The 15964-nt window shown below is 45.5% G+C and overlaps 1 protein-coding gene across 1 annotated transcript in view; it reads left to right on the top strand.

Annotated features, from left to right (window-relative positions):
• Nucleotides 1–3910: 3910 nt before the first annotated feature.
• The window catches only part of LOC124755559 (otoferlin-like), a 461140-nt gene continuing 449086 nt past the window's right edge, over nt 3911–15964 (top strand). Inside the window, exons 1-2 of the mRNA XM_047249045.1 lie at nt 3911–4098; nt 4213–4414. Of these exons, the coding sequence (XP_047105001.1) occupies nt 3911–4098; nt 4213–4414 (390 nt within the window). The remainder of the gene's footprint in view (nt 4099–4212; nt 4415–15964) is intronic.

The following is a 15964-nucleotide window of genomic DNA, read 5'->3' on the forward strand; positions in this document are numbered from 1 at the left end:
TGCATTGTTGTAATACTCGCCATTGTAGTGTTAGGCAGCTGGCTGTGAACAGCGCGTAGCGTTGCACAGTTGGAGGTGAGCCGCCAGCAGTGGTGGATGTGGGGAGAGAGATGGCGGAGGTTTGTAATTTGTCATGAACTGATATATATTATGACTTGTGATGATATTAAGGTAAATACATTGTTTGTTCTCTATTAATATCTTTCATTTGCTAACTATCCCTATCAGTAGTTAGTGCCTTCAGTAGTTTGAATCTTTTATTTAGCTGGCAGTAGTGGCGCTCGCTGTATTGCAGTAGCTTGAGTAGCGAAGATTTTTGTGAGGTAAGTGATTTGTGAAAGGTATAGTTTACTGTTAGTCAGGGCCATTCTTTTGTAGGGATTTTTGAAAGTCAGATTGCGTTGCGCTAAAAAACATTGTGTGTCAGTTTAAGCACAGTCCTATATAAATTGTTCAATGGGGACGTTTCATATATAAGTTGTTCTAAAGGGGATGTTTCAAGGGGTCCAACATCACTCCAACTCAACACGCCCCACACCATTACAGAGCCTCCAATACTTGAATAGTTCCCTGCTGACATGCGGGGTCCATGGATTCATGAGGTTGTCTCCATACCTGTACACTTCCATCCGCTCAATACAATTTGGAACGAGACTCGTCCGAGCAGGCAACATGTTTCCAGTCATCAACGGTCCAACGTCGGTGTTGATGGGCCCAGGCGAGGCGTAAAGCTTTGTTTCGTGCAGTGATCAAGTGCACACCAGTGGATCTTCGGCCCCGAAAGCCCGTATCGATGATCACAAGGTCGTTGTAGCTAGACTCAATACCGTTTCTTCCAAATCCACCAGAAACAAACGCAAAATAATTTTATTTAAAAAAGCGGATAAAGTGTCACTAGAAGCCTTCCTAAGAGACAACCTCCATTTCTTCCGAACTGACTATGCAAATGTAGACGAGATGTGGCTCAAATTCAAAGATATAGTAACAACAGCAATTGAGAGATTCATACCTCATAAATTGGTAATAGATGGAACTGATCCCCCATGGTACACAAAAGGTCCGAACCCTGTTGCAGAGGCAACGGAAAAAGCATGCGAAATTCAGAAGAACGCGAAATCCCGAAGATTGGCTAAAATTTACAGACGCGCGAAATTCGGCACGAACTTCAATGCGAGATGCCTTTAATAGGTTCCACAACGAAACATTGTCTCGAAATTTGGTAGAAAATCAGAAGAAATTGTGGTCGTATGTAAAGTACACAAGCGGCTTGACGCAGTCAATACCTTTGCTGCGTAGTGCCGATGGTACTGTTAACGACGACTGTGCCGCTAAAGCGGAGTTATTGAACGCAGTTTTCCGAAATTCCTTCACCAGTGAAGACGAATGGAATATTCCAGAATTTGAAACACGAACAGCTGCTAGCATGAGTTTCTTAGAAGTAGATACCTTAGGGGTTCCGAAGCAACTCAAATCGCTTGATACGGGCAAGTCTTCAGGTCCAGATTGTATACCAATTAGGTTCCTTTCAGATTACGCTGATACAATAGCTCCCTACTTAGCAATCGTATACAACCGCTCGCTCACCGATAGATCTGTACCTACAGATTGGAAAATTGCGCTGGTCACACCACTGTTTAAGAAGGGTAGCAGGACTAATCCATCGAACTACAGACCTATATCATTGACGTCGGTTTGCAGTAGGGTTTTGGAGCATATACTGTCTTCAAACATTATGAATCACCTCGAAGGGAACGATCTATTGATACGTAATCAGCATGGTTTCAGAAAACATCGTTCTTGTGCAACGCAGCTAGCTCTTTATTCGCACGAAGTAATGGCCGCTATCGACAGGGGGATCTCAGGTTGATTCCGTATTTCTAGATTTCCGGAAAGCTTTTGACACCGTTCCTCACAAGCGACTTCTAATCAAGCTGCGGGCCTATGGGGTATCGTCTCAGTTGTGCGACTAGATTCGTGAATTCCTGTTAGGAAGGTCGCAGTTCTTAGTAAGAGCAAATCATCGAGTAAAATTGAAGTGATATTAGGTGTTCCCCAGGGAAGCGTCCTGGGACCTCTGCTGTTCCTGATCTATATAAATGACCTGGATGACAATCTGAGCAGTTCTCTTATGTTGTTCGCAGATGATGCTGTAATTTACCGTCTATTAAGGTCATCCGAAGACCAGTATCAGTTGCAAAGCGATTTAGAAAAGATTGCTGTATGGTGTGGCAGGTGGCAGTTGTCGCTAAATAACGAAAAGTGTGAGGTGATCCACATGAGTTCCAAAAGAAATCCGTTGGAATTCGATTACTCGATAAATAGTACAATTCTCAAGGCTGTCAATACAACTAAGTACCTGGGTGTTAAAATTATGAACAACTTCAGTTGGAAAGACCACATAGATAACATTGTGGGGAAGGCGAGCCAAAGGTTGCGTTTCATTGGCTGGACACTTAGAAGATGCAACAAGTCCACTAAAGAGACAGCTTACACTACACTCGTTCTTCCTCTGTTACAATATTGCTGCGCGGTGTGGGAACCTTACCAGGTGGGATTGACGGAGGACATCGAAAGGGTGCAAAAAAGGGCAGCTCGTTTTGTATTATCACGTAATAGGGGGAAAGTGTGGCAGATATGATACGCGAGTTGGGATGGAAGTCATTAAAGCAAAGACGTTTTTTGTCGAGGCGGGATCTATTTACGAAATTTCAGTCACCAACTTTCTCTTCCGAATGCGAAAATATTTTGTTGAGTCCAACCTACATAGGTAGGAATGATCATCAAAATAAAATAAGAGAAATCAGAGCTTGAACAGAAAGGTTTAGGTGTTCGTTTTTCCCGCGCGCTGTTCGGGAGTGCAATGGTAGGGAGATAGTATGATTGTGGTTCGATGAACCCTCTGCCAAGCACTTAAATGTGAATTGCAGAGTAATCATGTAGATGTAGATGTAGATGTTTCGTTGAATGGCAGGCACACCGACACTTGTTGATGGCCCAGCATTGAAATCTGCAGCAACTTTCAGAAGGGCTGCACTTGGGTCACGCTGAACAATTCTCTTCGGTCGTCATTGGTCCCGTTCTTGCAGGATCTTTTCCCGGCCGTAACGACGTCGGAGATTTGATGTTTTACCGGATTCCTGATATTCACGGTACACTCGTGAAATTGTCATATGGGGCAATCTCCACTTCATCGCTACCTCCAGATGCTGTGTCCCTTCGCTCGTGTGCCGAGTATAACACCACGTTGAAACTCACTTAAATCTTGATAACCTGCTATTGTAGCAGCAATACCAGCTGTAACAACTGCACCAGACACTTGTTGTCTTATATAGTCGTTGCCGATCCGCGCCGTATTCTGCCTGTTTACATATCTCTGTGGCCGGCCGCGGTGGCCGTGCGGTTCTAGGCGCTTCAGTCCGGAACCGCGAGACTGCTACGGTCGCAGGTTCGAATCCTGCCTCGGGCATGGATGTGTGTGATGTCCTTAGGTTAGTTAGGTTTAAGTAGTTCTAAGTTGTAGGGGACTGATGACCTCAGATGATAAGTCCCATAGTGCTCAGAGCCATTTGAACCATTGAACCATATCTCTGTATGTGAATAAGTACGCCTATACCAGTTTCTTCAGTGTAGATGAGTATTGCACTCCTTTCTGTGGCTAAATTAGATTCACCAGAGGGAGTTCGTTTGTCGTTCTGATATTGTACTGGTGAACACTCTGTTACTTTGATGCTGCAGAGGATTGTTGATAATAAATATCGTAATGATTGGTCCTTAATTGCAGGCATGTATAGCCGTTTTACGTAAATACTCATCAAACAAGTAACTGTAAAAGGTTTCGAACAGTAAAGTGACCCGAATGTTTTTGCTATTAGCATCACTATCAATGTAAGTGACTGTAGTGTACGAGAGGATGAGGAGACGCTGTAAAGGCGGCGAAGCAGCTGCTCCTCGTCTTCGGAGTGACCCGTCTGGCACTGGAAAGTGGGTGCTGAAGGAGCGAGTGCCGCGCGCCGGCAGCGCTCGCTCGTCTTTACGGCAACACAGCACAGCACAGCACCCCACTGCAGGTAATGAAACCCAGCAGGCAGTGCCGCGGCCGTGCTGCAACCCTTCACACTTTGTCGCTGCTGCACGTCGACAGCCGCGATGTTGCAGTGCCACGTGCCGGAGCGCGCACCCTGGCGCCCTGCGCGCGGCCGCTTAATATTTCAGCGCCGCCGCAAGCTGTCTCGGCTGGGCCACCGCGCTGTTGACTCTGCAGAGCAGCCGCGCCGCGTCTGCAAATATTTTGTCCGCCGCAGCCTCGCTGGGCGGCGCGCCCGCCTACGAGAAGCAGCAGCTACTCGATACCTACACCGGTCAGCTTAACTCGAGGTTCAGTCCCACTGCCGCAGAGGCTTCTTACGACGTCGATGTGGGTAGAATAGCAGTGCAGTGCCGCGGGAGGAGAGGGCAGAACGGAGATTATACTTGAACGCTCAGTCGAGAGTAATTTTATCAGAATCAGAGGTGAGGAACGAGTTTGGCTTCTTCTAAAGACTATCGCTAACTTAGAAAAACGACGGATGACTGGGTCGGAAGAAGATTGCTGCACTATGCTGGCTTTTTTTATCGGTCTTATAACTAGTTTGATGAGGTCCACCATGACCATCTAATGTTCGACACCATTCTACCAGGTGTACCGATATGAAATGAGCGTTTATTTGTGAAAATGAAACACTAAATTTGAATTGAAAAGTAAAAACATTTTATTCAAAGTACTGACCATTGCTTTCTATACATTTTGACCACCTTTCTGGCAATTTGTGGACACCACGCCATTAGAAATGTTCGTCTTTTGAAGCAAACCAATCAGACACCCAATTTTCGACTGCTTCGTAGGAATCGAAGTGTTCCCGAGCCAATGTGTGTCCCATTGATGAAAACAAATGGTAGTCGGAAGGGGCCAAGTCTGGTGAATACGGCGGGTGGGGCAGCAGCTTCCCGCCAAGTGTTTTGATTGTATCCTGAACCAGTTTTGCTTTGTGTGCAGGTGCAATGTCGTGTAAAAAAATACTTTGCCATGTCTTCTGGTCCATTCTGGTCTTTTTTCGATCAATGCATAGTTCAAATTGATCATTTGTTGTCTATACCGATTAGTATTCACAGTTTCACCGGGTTTTAGAAGCTCATCATAAACCACACCTTTCTGATCCCACCAAACACGGAGCATTGTCTTCTTGCCGAATCGATCTGGTTTCGCAGTCGATGTTGATGGTTGTCCCGGATTAACCCATGATTTTTCCCGTTTAGGATTCTTAAAATAAATCCATTTTTCATCGCCAGTAACAACTCGATGCAAAATTGATTTTCTTTCATGTCTTTGAAGCAAAATTTGACAAATGGTTTTTCGGTTTTCTATCTGTCTTTCATTCAATTCATGTGGCACCCATTTTCCACACTTTTGGATCTTTCCCATAGCTTTCAAATGGTCAGAAATCGTTTGTTGTGCAACATTTAGCATTGCTGCCATTTTCTTCTGACTCAAAGTATCATCTTCATCCAATATTGCTTGCAATTCGACGTCTTCGAACTTTTCTGGTGATCTTCCACGTTCTTCATTTCTTACATCAAAATCATTATTTCTGAACCGTTGAAACCATCTTTTGCAAGTTGCTTCTGATAGAGCATGATCACCATATGCCTCGACAATCATTTGATGCGACTCTGCAGTACTTTTTTTTCAAATGAAAACAAAAAATTAATGCTTTCCGCAAATCATCACTTTCTGGTACAAAATTCCACATTGTTAACACGATGAAAACATATGATGCTGTTTGTTCCATGACTTGATGTATACTAAATATCTTTGATAGATGTCATACCAACCAAACAAAAAAATAAAATAAAGGCTCGTTCACAACAAATGTTCCCTATCGACACATTTGTATCTTAACGCTCATTTCATACCGGTACACCTGGTATCTGCGGCTGATCCCGGCGGAGGTTCGAGTCCTCCCTCGGGCATGGGTGTGTGTGTTTGTCCCTACGATAATTTAGGTTAAGTAGTGTGTAAGCTTAGGGACTGATGACCTCAGCAGTTAAGTCCCACAAGATTTCACACACATTTAAACATCATTCTATCAAACAATATCGCAAACGAAACGTTTATATACAATGCTACATTGCAGGGAAAAAAATTACCATCCTACGCTTTTTTAGCGATTTCCAATTCAGTCAGGATTTATCGCTGCAACAGAGCATAAGGAGTACATGAAATGGTTATATTTACAGATTAATATCACAAGCGGTTCTGAGGTACCAGGTACCGACCCATGCTAAAACATTCTTATCGCTACGTTGTGTGGCCTCTATGGACAACAATGCAGGCGCTGCCTCTGGCATCCAGTCGATCCGCAGATAGTGAATACTGTCCCGGTATAAGTTAGGCACGGCTGCTCGACATGTTCATATAGTTCTGTAAGAGTTGTTGGTTGATGAGTCACATGAGTCACTTCTCGACTGGAGACAAGTCCGGAGATCGTGCTGGACAGGGAAGTTGCTACACATTGAGTTTCACGGGCAGTGTGTAGACGAGCATTATCCTCCGTTGGAACAACGCATCACCATCCCGTTGCAAGAACGGCAAAAGAATGGGTCTAACAACATTCTCCACCTACCGAGCGGTGGTTAGTGTCCTCACCAAATGGTTCAAGTGGCTCTAAGCACTATGGGACTTAACATCTGTGGTCATCAGTCCCCTAGACTTAGAACTACTTAAACCTAACTAAGCTAAGGACATCACACACATCCAGGCCCGAGGCAGAATTCGAACCGCCGGCCGCTGTGGCCGTTGTGACTGAACGCTTCTAGGCGCTTCAGTCCGGAACCGCGCTGCTGCTAAGGTCGCAGGTTCGGATCCTGCCTCGGGAAAGGATGTGTGTGAAGTCCTTAGGTTAGTTAGGTTTAAGTAGTTCTAAGCCTAGGGAACTGATGACCTCAGATGTCAAGTGCCATAGTGCCTCGAGCCATTTGAACCATTTGAAGGATTCGAACCTGCGACCGTAGCAGCATCGCGATTCGGGAATGAAACACCTAGAACCGCTCAGTCACAACGGCCGGCTAGTGCCCTTTCCAGAAACACCAATGGTGAACGAGAGTTGTAGCTTATCACCCCCCTGACCATAAGGCTTTAGAAGGATGCATTCTACGAGACGGCCGAGCGGTTCTAGGCGCTTCAGTCTGGAAGCGCGCGACCGCTACGGTTGCAGGTTCGAATCCTACCTCGGGCATGGATGTGTGTGTTGTCCTTAGGTTACTTAGGTTTAAGTAGTTCTAAGTTCTATGGGACTCCTGACCTCAGATGTTAAGTGCCATAGTGCTCAGAGCCATTTGAACCATTTTTTAACTCTACGAGACAGCTCACGCTAGGACTATGTCGTAAGGGCAAACGACTATCACTTGCGTGCGGGCACTATCACCTTTCATCGCTGAAGACCACGGCGCGCCACTCCAACCCTCTGAAGGCACCACTCGAACAGCTAACGTCGATTCTGTTGCGTGACTGGAAGACAAGTTAGAGGTGTGTGTGCCCACAATCCCACTGCTGGTAACTGGTTCGCGACGGTTTATGTTGAAGCGTTCGGGCTCACAAGCTCTCTTATCTGTACTGTGGTATTTGTACGACCTACCACTCCTGCCATTACAATATGACGAACCTGGCTGGCGTCTGTGCTGCTTGAACGTCCCGAACTTCGTCTGCGGATGTAATAATGTTCCTGACCACCAACACCTGCGTCATTGCACAACGATGCAGAACGTCCAACTTGTGTGGCAATTCTCCCAAAAAGACCATCCCGCCGCTCGGAAAGCCACAATTTGACCCCTTTCAAAGTGACTTATTTGACTGCAAGGAAGCACTAGTGCGTTTCCGTGGCGTGGTTTATTATTTGCTACACACGTTCGCATCACACTGACCCTTCTGGCTGTGAGCTTTCTCTGTGAAAGGGTAGGCACAGATGCCGCCTAGAAGCTATGCCACTACGCTATCTGTTGTTGGACGACGGTGAAACCATTATCAGTACATTTACTAACCCCCCCCCCCCCCCCAGCAGTGTATGTTGCAAACGTACATCCTCAGAAATTTCTCCCTCAATTTAAAGCCCATGTTGATGCTAGTAGGTTCCTTTTGGGCAGAATGGCCTCTTCCCCTGGGCGAGTCTGCTTTCTGTATCATCCTTACTCCGTGCATCTTCCTCTTCCTTCGCTTCGTCTTCTTCGTGGTCCCTAATTTCGATGGTAAGTTTATCCGCTAATCTCATTTCTGTTTCTCCTCATTAGTATAATCTTTCTTAGGCTTACTCTCAATCCATATTGCTTGCTCGTTAGGCTGTTTATTCTATTCAACAGGCAGTGGAATACTTTTTCACGTTAACTGAGGATGACAATGCTATCAGCAAGTCTTTATCATTGACGTCGTTTCACCCACAATTTTAATCCCATTCTTCAACCTTCCTTCCATGTCCGTCTTTGCTTCTTCGATGTGTATGTAGAACAGTAGAGGCGAAAGACTACATTCATGTCTTACAAAATTCTTAATTCCAGCACTTTTATCGTGGTCTTCCATTATTACATTTTTAGACATTACACTGGCGAGTCACTAACTATTGCCACCTAGAATAACTCCGAAAGTATGATAGTAGCTGAAACGTTTGTGGGTCAAATGCTGCATGGGACAATGGGGACCATAATATGACGTTGATTTTTGTTGCTAGGTGGGGTCGCGTCAGAGATATGAAGACCGACTATGTTTCTTTTTTTTTATGAGATGCTATAGTCTGAGTCTTATTTTCTGATAGCGGCTATCGATACGAATCCAATGATGTGAAACAGTAAAGTCTTTGAAGGTTGGATGGTAACAAAGGTGGCATGAACGTCCATTTACTGTTGGTGTTCGAAGTGATGACCATTGATATCAATGCAGTGCTGCAATCTTCTTATCATGGATTGAGTGGTATCCCTTATCACTTCGGCACTTATCGAAGCACACGCTCTGACAATTCTCTGTCGTAAATCGTGCATATAATATTCGCCGAATACGGCGTATCCATCTAACGTGCCATTGACATCTAAACACCATTCGACCGTTTCGCAATACAACACTAATAGGAACAGTAAGACTAGTGTCGTCGAATCAAGCGAATGTGAATGATGTATTCCTTCGAAGAACAAGTCGATATGCTTCTGATTTATGGAGAATGCCAACGAAATTCAGTGACAACTAGAGACTTATATGCTGAAAGATATCCTCAACATACACTACATGTCGTACATTTAAATTTGTGTGCTGGCCGCGGTGGTCTAGCGGTTCAGGCGCTCAGTCCGGAACCGCGGGACTGCTACGGTCGCAGGTTCGAATCCTGCCTCGGGCATGTATGTGTGTGATGTCCTTAGGTTAGTTAGGTTTAAGTAGTTCTAAGTTCTAGGGGACTGATGACCACAGATGTTAAGTCCCATAGTGCTCAGAGCCATTTGAACCAAAATTTGTGTATGATAAATTGAGAACAACTGGATCTTTAACGCTTCGGAAACATATCCAGCAAAGGAAAGTTACTAACGAGGAAACGGAAATTGGTACTCTTGCCACTGTGATTCGAGACCTTTGTGTTACTTTGCATCAAATCGCAAGGGAATCTGGCATGAGCCAGAATAGTGTTGTTCGTGTTGTGCATCGCCATAAATATCGTCCTTACCATATCCGTCTCCACCAAGAATTAACTGGTACGGATTGTATGAGTCACATTGAATTCTGAAGATGGGCTCAAATTCACGTTCAGAGGGATGACACATTTATTAATTTGATTTTATTTACTGACGAGGCTACATTCACGAACCATGGAAATGTTAATTTGCATAACATGCGTTATTGGGCAACTGAAAATCCATGTTGGCTGCGGCAAGTTACACACCAAAAACCGTGTTTGGTGAATCTGTGGTGTGGGATTCTGGAGAACAGAATTATAGGCCTCTATTTCATAGAAGGAAATTTTAATGTACGAATTACTACACATTCCTGCAAGTAACATTAGATCTGTTATTGGATGAAATACCTTTAGGAATGTGGTATCAACACGATGGGTGTCCGGCACATTTTTCGCTGATGACCAGAAATGATTGCAGAGACAATTCCCAAATCGTTGGATTGGACGCGCAGGAGATGTGTCTTGGCCGGCTCGTTCGCCAGACTTGACGCCTCAGGATTTTTTCTAATGAGGATTCGTAAAAGACGTTGTTTATAAAGACGTTCCAACTACACCCGAATACATGCGAGAGAGAATTGTCAGAGCATGTGCTTCGGTAAGTGCCGCTGTGATAAGGAACGCCATTCAGTCCATGATAAGAAGATTGCAGCACTGCATTGGTACCAATGGTTATCACTTCGAACACTTTCTGTAAATGGACGTTCATGCCACCTTTGAGACCTTCGTTGACCTTAAAACATCTTATTGTTACACATCAATTGATTCGTCTCGATAGCCGCTACCAGAAAATAAGTACCAAACGATAGCATTCCATTTATAAAAACAAAGTCGACCTTCATATCTTTGAAGCGACCTCCACTGAGCAACAAAAAACCAACGTCATATTATGGCTCCCGTTGTCCCATGCAACTTTTGTCCCACAAACTTTTCAGCTCCTATAATACTTTGGGAGTTATTCTTGGTGGCAATAGTTAGTGACTCACCCTGGATATTACCCGTATTTTCCTATATCTTAAACCTTTTTCCTGTAAATTTCGAACACTCTTTCAATTTTACATTATCGAACGCTTTCTCTAGGCCGACAAATCCTGTAACTGTGAACTGTGACTTGATTCTTCTTTGTATTGTATTGATTTGTATGGAATTGATGATCTAGTAACGACGGAGAGGCTTCGTCCCCGCCGTAGCCCGCAGTGGTACCCAACCCCACACCAGGCTACAGCAGTGCACTCACACCACCACCCCCCCACACCGAGCCCAGGGTTATTGTGCGGTTCGGCTCCCAGTGGAATCCCCCTCTCCCCTCCCCCCTCGGGGACGTCTCATACCAGATCAGTGTAGCCCCAATGTTTGCGTGGTAGAGTACTTACGCTGTACGCCTACGTGGAAGAAGTGTTTGCGCAGCAATCGCCGACATAGTGTAACTGAAGCAGAATAAGGGGAACCAGCCCGCATTCACCGAGTCAGATGAAAAACCGCCTTAACCCTGTGGTGCCTGAATTTCACTGCAGTGGACAACTGTTAATGGTGAATTCTCTGGCGTTTTCATCAGTCATGAGGCTGCAAATACATGAAGGACACAACACCAGAAGGGGTGCCCACTGCAGTGAACTGTGCGCATTTGCAGCCTCAGGACTGACAGATATGCCAAAGAAGCGACCATTAACAGCTGTCCACTGTAGTGGACGCTATGTGCCACAGGGTTAAAAGGTGTCCACAGACTAGCTGGGCAGATTCGATCCGGGGACCGGCACACCTTCTGGCTGACCGGAGTGGCCATGCGGTTCTAGGCGCTGCAGTCTGGAGCCGAGCGACCGCTACGGTCGCAGGTTCGAATCCTGACTCGGGCATGGATGTGTGTGATGTCCTTAGGTTAGTTAGGTTTAATTAGTTCTACGTTGTAGGCGACTGATGACCTCAGAAGTTAAGTCGCATAGTGCTCAGAGCCATTTGAACCACTTTTGGCACGCCTTCTCGCCCAAAAAGCAGTGCGTCAGACCGTACGGCTAATCGGGCGGGCTTGATTCTTCTTTACTCTTCCTTCCATCATCAGACACAATGTCAGAATAGTCTCTCTCGTACCTTTACATTTCCTAAGGCCAAATCGATCGTCTAACAGATCCTTAATTCTCTTGCCCATTCTTATGTTATTATCGTTGTTAGAAACTGCTGATTGTATGAATACGTGGTGTCCGTCCTTTCGGACATGTCTGAATGAGCAATGAATCTACCATCTTCAGTGCCGATGCACAATTACCTACGACCTCCTGCGGGAGTCTCAAAGTAGTGAACATAGAGGACATGGAGCTCAGATCGTCCACAGTAAAAACAGTCTCCGTATGGCGCAGTGGTTCACGTACTGCCTAGTACGTAGGAGTCATTGAGTTCGAGTCTCGGTCCGGCACACATTGTCACTCGTCGCCGCTGATTCCGCGTCTTGTCATAGTGTTGCTGACACCAGTAACTCTTTCTCTTTCCTTTCCTTTCTCCCCCTCCACTTTCAGTTTACATAATAAACTGTTCCACTGATTTTGCTATAATTCTTGGTCTTGTCTCCTCTTGCTATCTTCGGGACTGTGTGGTCGTATTTTTCCGGAAGTCCGATGGTACGTTTCCAGCCTCGGCCCTTGTTCTCCCGTAACTCTGTCCTCCGTTCCTTCCCCTGCTACATTGCTCATTCACTAATTAGTATTAGATATTTATGTTTCTTAACATACTGACATACACACGCAATGTATCTATCCTGAAATACTTTTATTTTCCCTATCTCTTCTGCTTATGCTTGTGCCATCGGCATGTATACGGAACTATTATTGCTGGCGTTGGTTTGCTGCCGATTCTGAAGAAAATTGTCCACAATAATTCACACTCTGCCTTACTTTCCTATTCGCGACGAATTCTACTTCTGTTTCACTAGTTTCTGCTGTTGTTGACACTAACTTGTATTCGTCTGATCAGGGATCCGCATCTTTCTATTTCACCTCACTGACCACATCCAGATTAAGCCTTTGCATTTTCGTTAATCTATTTCCTAGTCTCACTATCATATTCAGATTCACGGCATTCCACAGCCCGACTCCTACAACGTTAGCCTTTACTTGATTATTCAGTCTTCTTTGGCCGTCCCCTCCAGAAGATCTGAATTCGGGACTAATCCGGAATCTTTTCCCATTTCGCTTTTAAATTACCGGGCCACAAGTTCTGTGAGTACACACTACGTGTCTTCAATGCACTGATTTCCATTTCGTTCTACATCCTCACACCGTTGAGCATTGCTGATTCTCACATCTTTTAGGGGCAGTTTCAGATCCCAAGAGTATGGCTCTGAGCACTATGGAACTTAACATCTGAGGTCATCAGTCCCCTAGGACTTAGAACTACTTAAACCTAACTAACCTAAGGACATCACACACATCCATGCCCGAGGCAGGATTCGAACATGTGACCGTAGCGGTCACGCGGTTCCAGACTGAAGCGTCTAGAACCGCACGGCCACACCGGCCGGCGGAAAGGAAATTGCCGAGTTCTGTCCAATGTCATTATTCCCCATATATGGTGCAAATGTTTCTGGCTGTTTCCGTTGCTATAACCTCTCTACTGAACTCAAACAAAAGAATACGTCGTAAATGTTCCGAATTCTCTACGTGGCACTCCATTTTCTAGTGTCCTCAGCTCCATTCATTATCTCCAAATTATAAAACGACAATTAGTAAACTCAAACAGCACCAGTGAACTACAAATAAATATGAGATCTATAAATAAACTTACAGCAAGCGGAATACCAACAGCAAAACAAAAACGCTACGAACTTATGCACAAACCTAATATATGCAGCACAATGCGGGACAGGCCACACAAAGTAGACATTTCATATACACTGATCAGCCAGAACATCATGAAGACCGATCTACTATCGCTATAAACCCGTCCAGGCGATAGCAGCGTAAGTGCGCTAGGTATGACTGCTGGTCAGACACACGCATGGGGCATGTAGTATTAGTGAGCGTGCCGTCCTGGTATAGAATGGGGAAGACACGCGATCCGTCTGAGTTCGACCAAGGGCAGATTGTAATGGCTCGGAGGCACAGCACGAGCATTTCGGAAACTGCACAACTTGTCCGGCGTTCGAGGAGTGCTGTGGCGAGTGTCTGAAACCACGTCCATACGTCGTGGGATTGTGCAGCCACGCTTCACTGTAGCTGTCGGACGTCTTTGGCCGTGCAGACTGGTAAAACAGGACCGGCGGCGAACTGTGGCGCAAGTAGTATCAGACATTAATGCTGGGCAGAGTACAAGTGTGCCTGAACACACAGTGCACCAAATACTCCTTACGATGGGCCTCCACAGCTGACGACCCATGCACATGCCAATGTTAACACCCTGACATCGGCAACTACGACTGAAATCGGCAAGTGACCATCGGCGTTGGACGTTGTCGGAGTGGCAGAGCGTTGCATGGTCTAAGAAATCCCGATACCTTCTTCGTCATAGCGATGGGTGGGCGCGAATCCGACGTCATACAGGGAAACAGCTTTCAGCCTGTATTACGGGCCGGAGACAAGCTGACGGCGGCTTCATAATACTCTGGGGAACATTCAAGTGGGTATCTATGGGTCCAGTGGAGCATTGCAAGGCACCATGACGGCCAAGCGTTATCCTACACTGGTTGCAGACCACATATACCCTTTCTTGATGATTATGTTCACCGACGGCAGTGGCATTTTTCAACAAGATAATGCGCCATGTCATAAGGCCAGGAGTTTAATGGAGTGGTTCGAGGAACACAGTGGCGAGTTCCAATTTATCTGCTGGTCCTCCAACATGCCAGATCTGCACCCGATCGAACACGTCGGGGATGTGATTGATCGTGGAGTCAGAGCTTATCGCCCCCTCCCAGGAATTTACGGGAATTAGGTGACTTGTGTGTGGAGGTGTGGTGGCAACTCCCTCCAGCGACCTACCAGGGCCTCACTGCTTCCACGCCACGACGTGTCGCCGCTGTTATCCGTGCGAAAAGTGGACACAGCGACTGTTAGGTAGGTGGTCACAATGTTCTGGTTGGTCAGTGTATTTGCAGATACAATATACGGTATAATTTCTCAGCTATATGAGTGACACGGAGACGTTTTGAGTAATAGAAACAATTACGTTCTTGTGGACGGCGAGAGTTCATTAGAGACAATGGTAGTGTCGAGAGTATCCCACGGATATATGATCAGGCCGCTCAGTTCCCCATGTATATAAACGATCTGTGCGATAGGGTGGGCATTAATCTAAGACTGTTTGCTGAAGACGCTGTTGTGTACGGAAAAGCTTCGTCACCTAGTGACTTCATAGGAATTCTTATTGACAGAATTAGTATTCGATGCTATGGATGGCAGATCGCTTTAAATACGAATTAATTTAATGCGGACGGGTAGGAAAAACATCTCTGTAACGTTCACATACAGCAATAATGATGCAATCCTTGACACAGATCTAAAATTCTTAAACTACGTGTAATGGAAGGAGCACATGAGAGCGATTGTAGGGAAATTCTGATAAAGTGTAGCGCATCTATAAAGGAGGAGGTTGAGAGAAACATTCTAGAATACTACTCAAAGGTGTGAGATCTCCATCACGCATTGTTATAAGAGGACATCGAAGCAGTTCCCCGGGTTCGATTCCCGGCGGGGTCAGGGATTTTCTCTGCCTCGTGATGACTGGGTGTTGTGTGCTGTCCTTAGGTTAGTTAGGTTTAAGTAGTTCTAAGTTCTAGGGGACTGATGACCACAGATGTTAAGTCCCATAGTGCTCAGAGCCATTTGAACCATTTTTTTGAAGCAGTTCAGAAGTGCGGTGCTAGATTCGTTATTCGTAAGCATCCTCAGTGCAAGAGTGTTACGGAAATGTTTTTCGTGAGCTTAGGTAAAGATCCGAGGGAAGACGACGATCTTTTCGCCAAAGGCTGCTGATAAAACCTGCATTAGCATTTCAAATCGTATTAGGACGGTGAGGACAAGTGATGCTATAAGACGGACGACCCTCCTTCTTATACGGTCGATACTCGAAACGTATCTACCATTGGTTTATTAGATGGAACTCCGTCAGTTTTATTAGTACTTCACAGCATATGGAAACATGAGATTAGTAACTAGAAGATTAGTAACTAGACACACTGAGACACCACGTGGCTTGGGATCTTTTTCTCTACTCTGCGGATCTGCTAAGACAAGGGCCACGAA

Source organism: Schistocerca piceifrons, chromosome 1 (assembly GCF_021461385.2).
Source record: "Schistocerca piceifrons isolate TAMUIC-IGC-003096 chromosome 1, iqSchPice1.1, whole genome shotgun sequence".
In the NCBI taxonomy this organism is placed as follows: Eukaryota; Metazoa; Arthropoda; class Insecta; order Orthoptera; family Acrididae; genus Schistocerca; species Schistocerca piceifrons.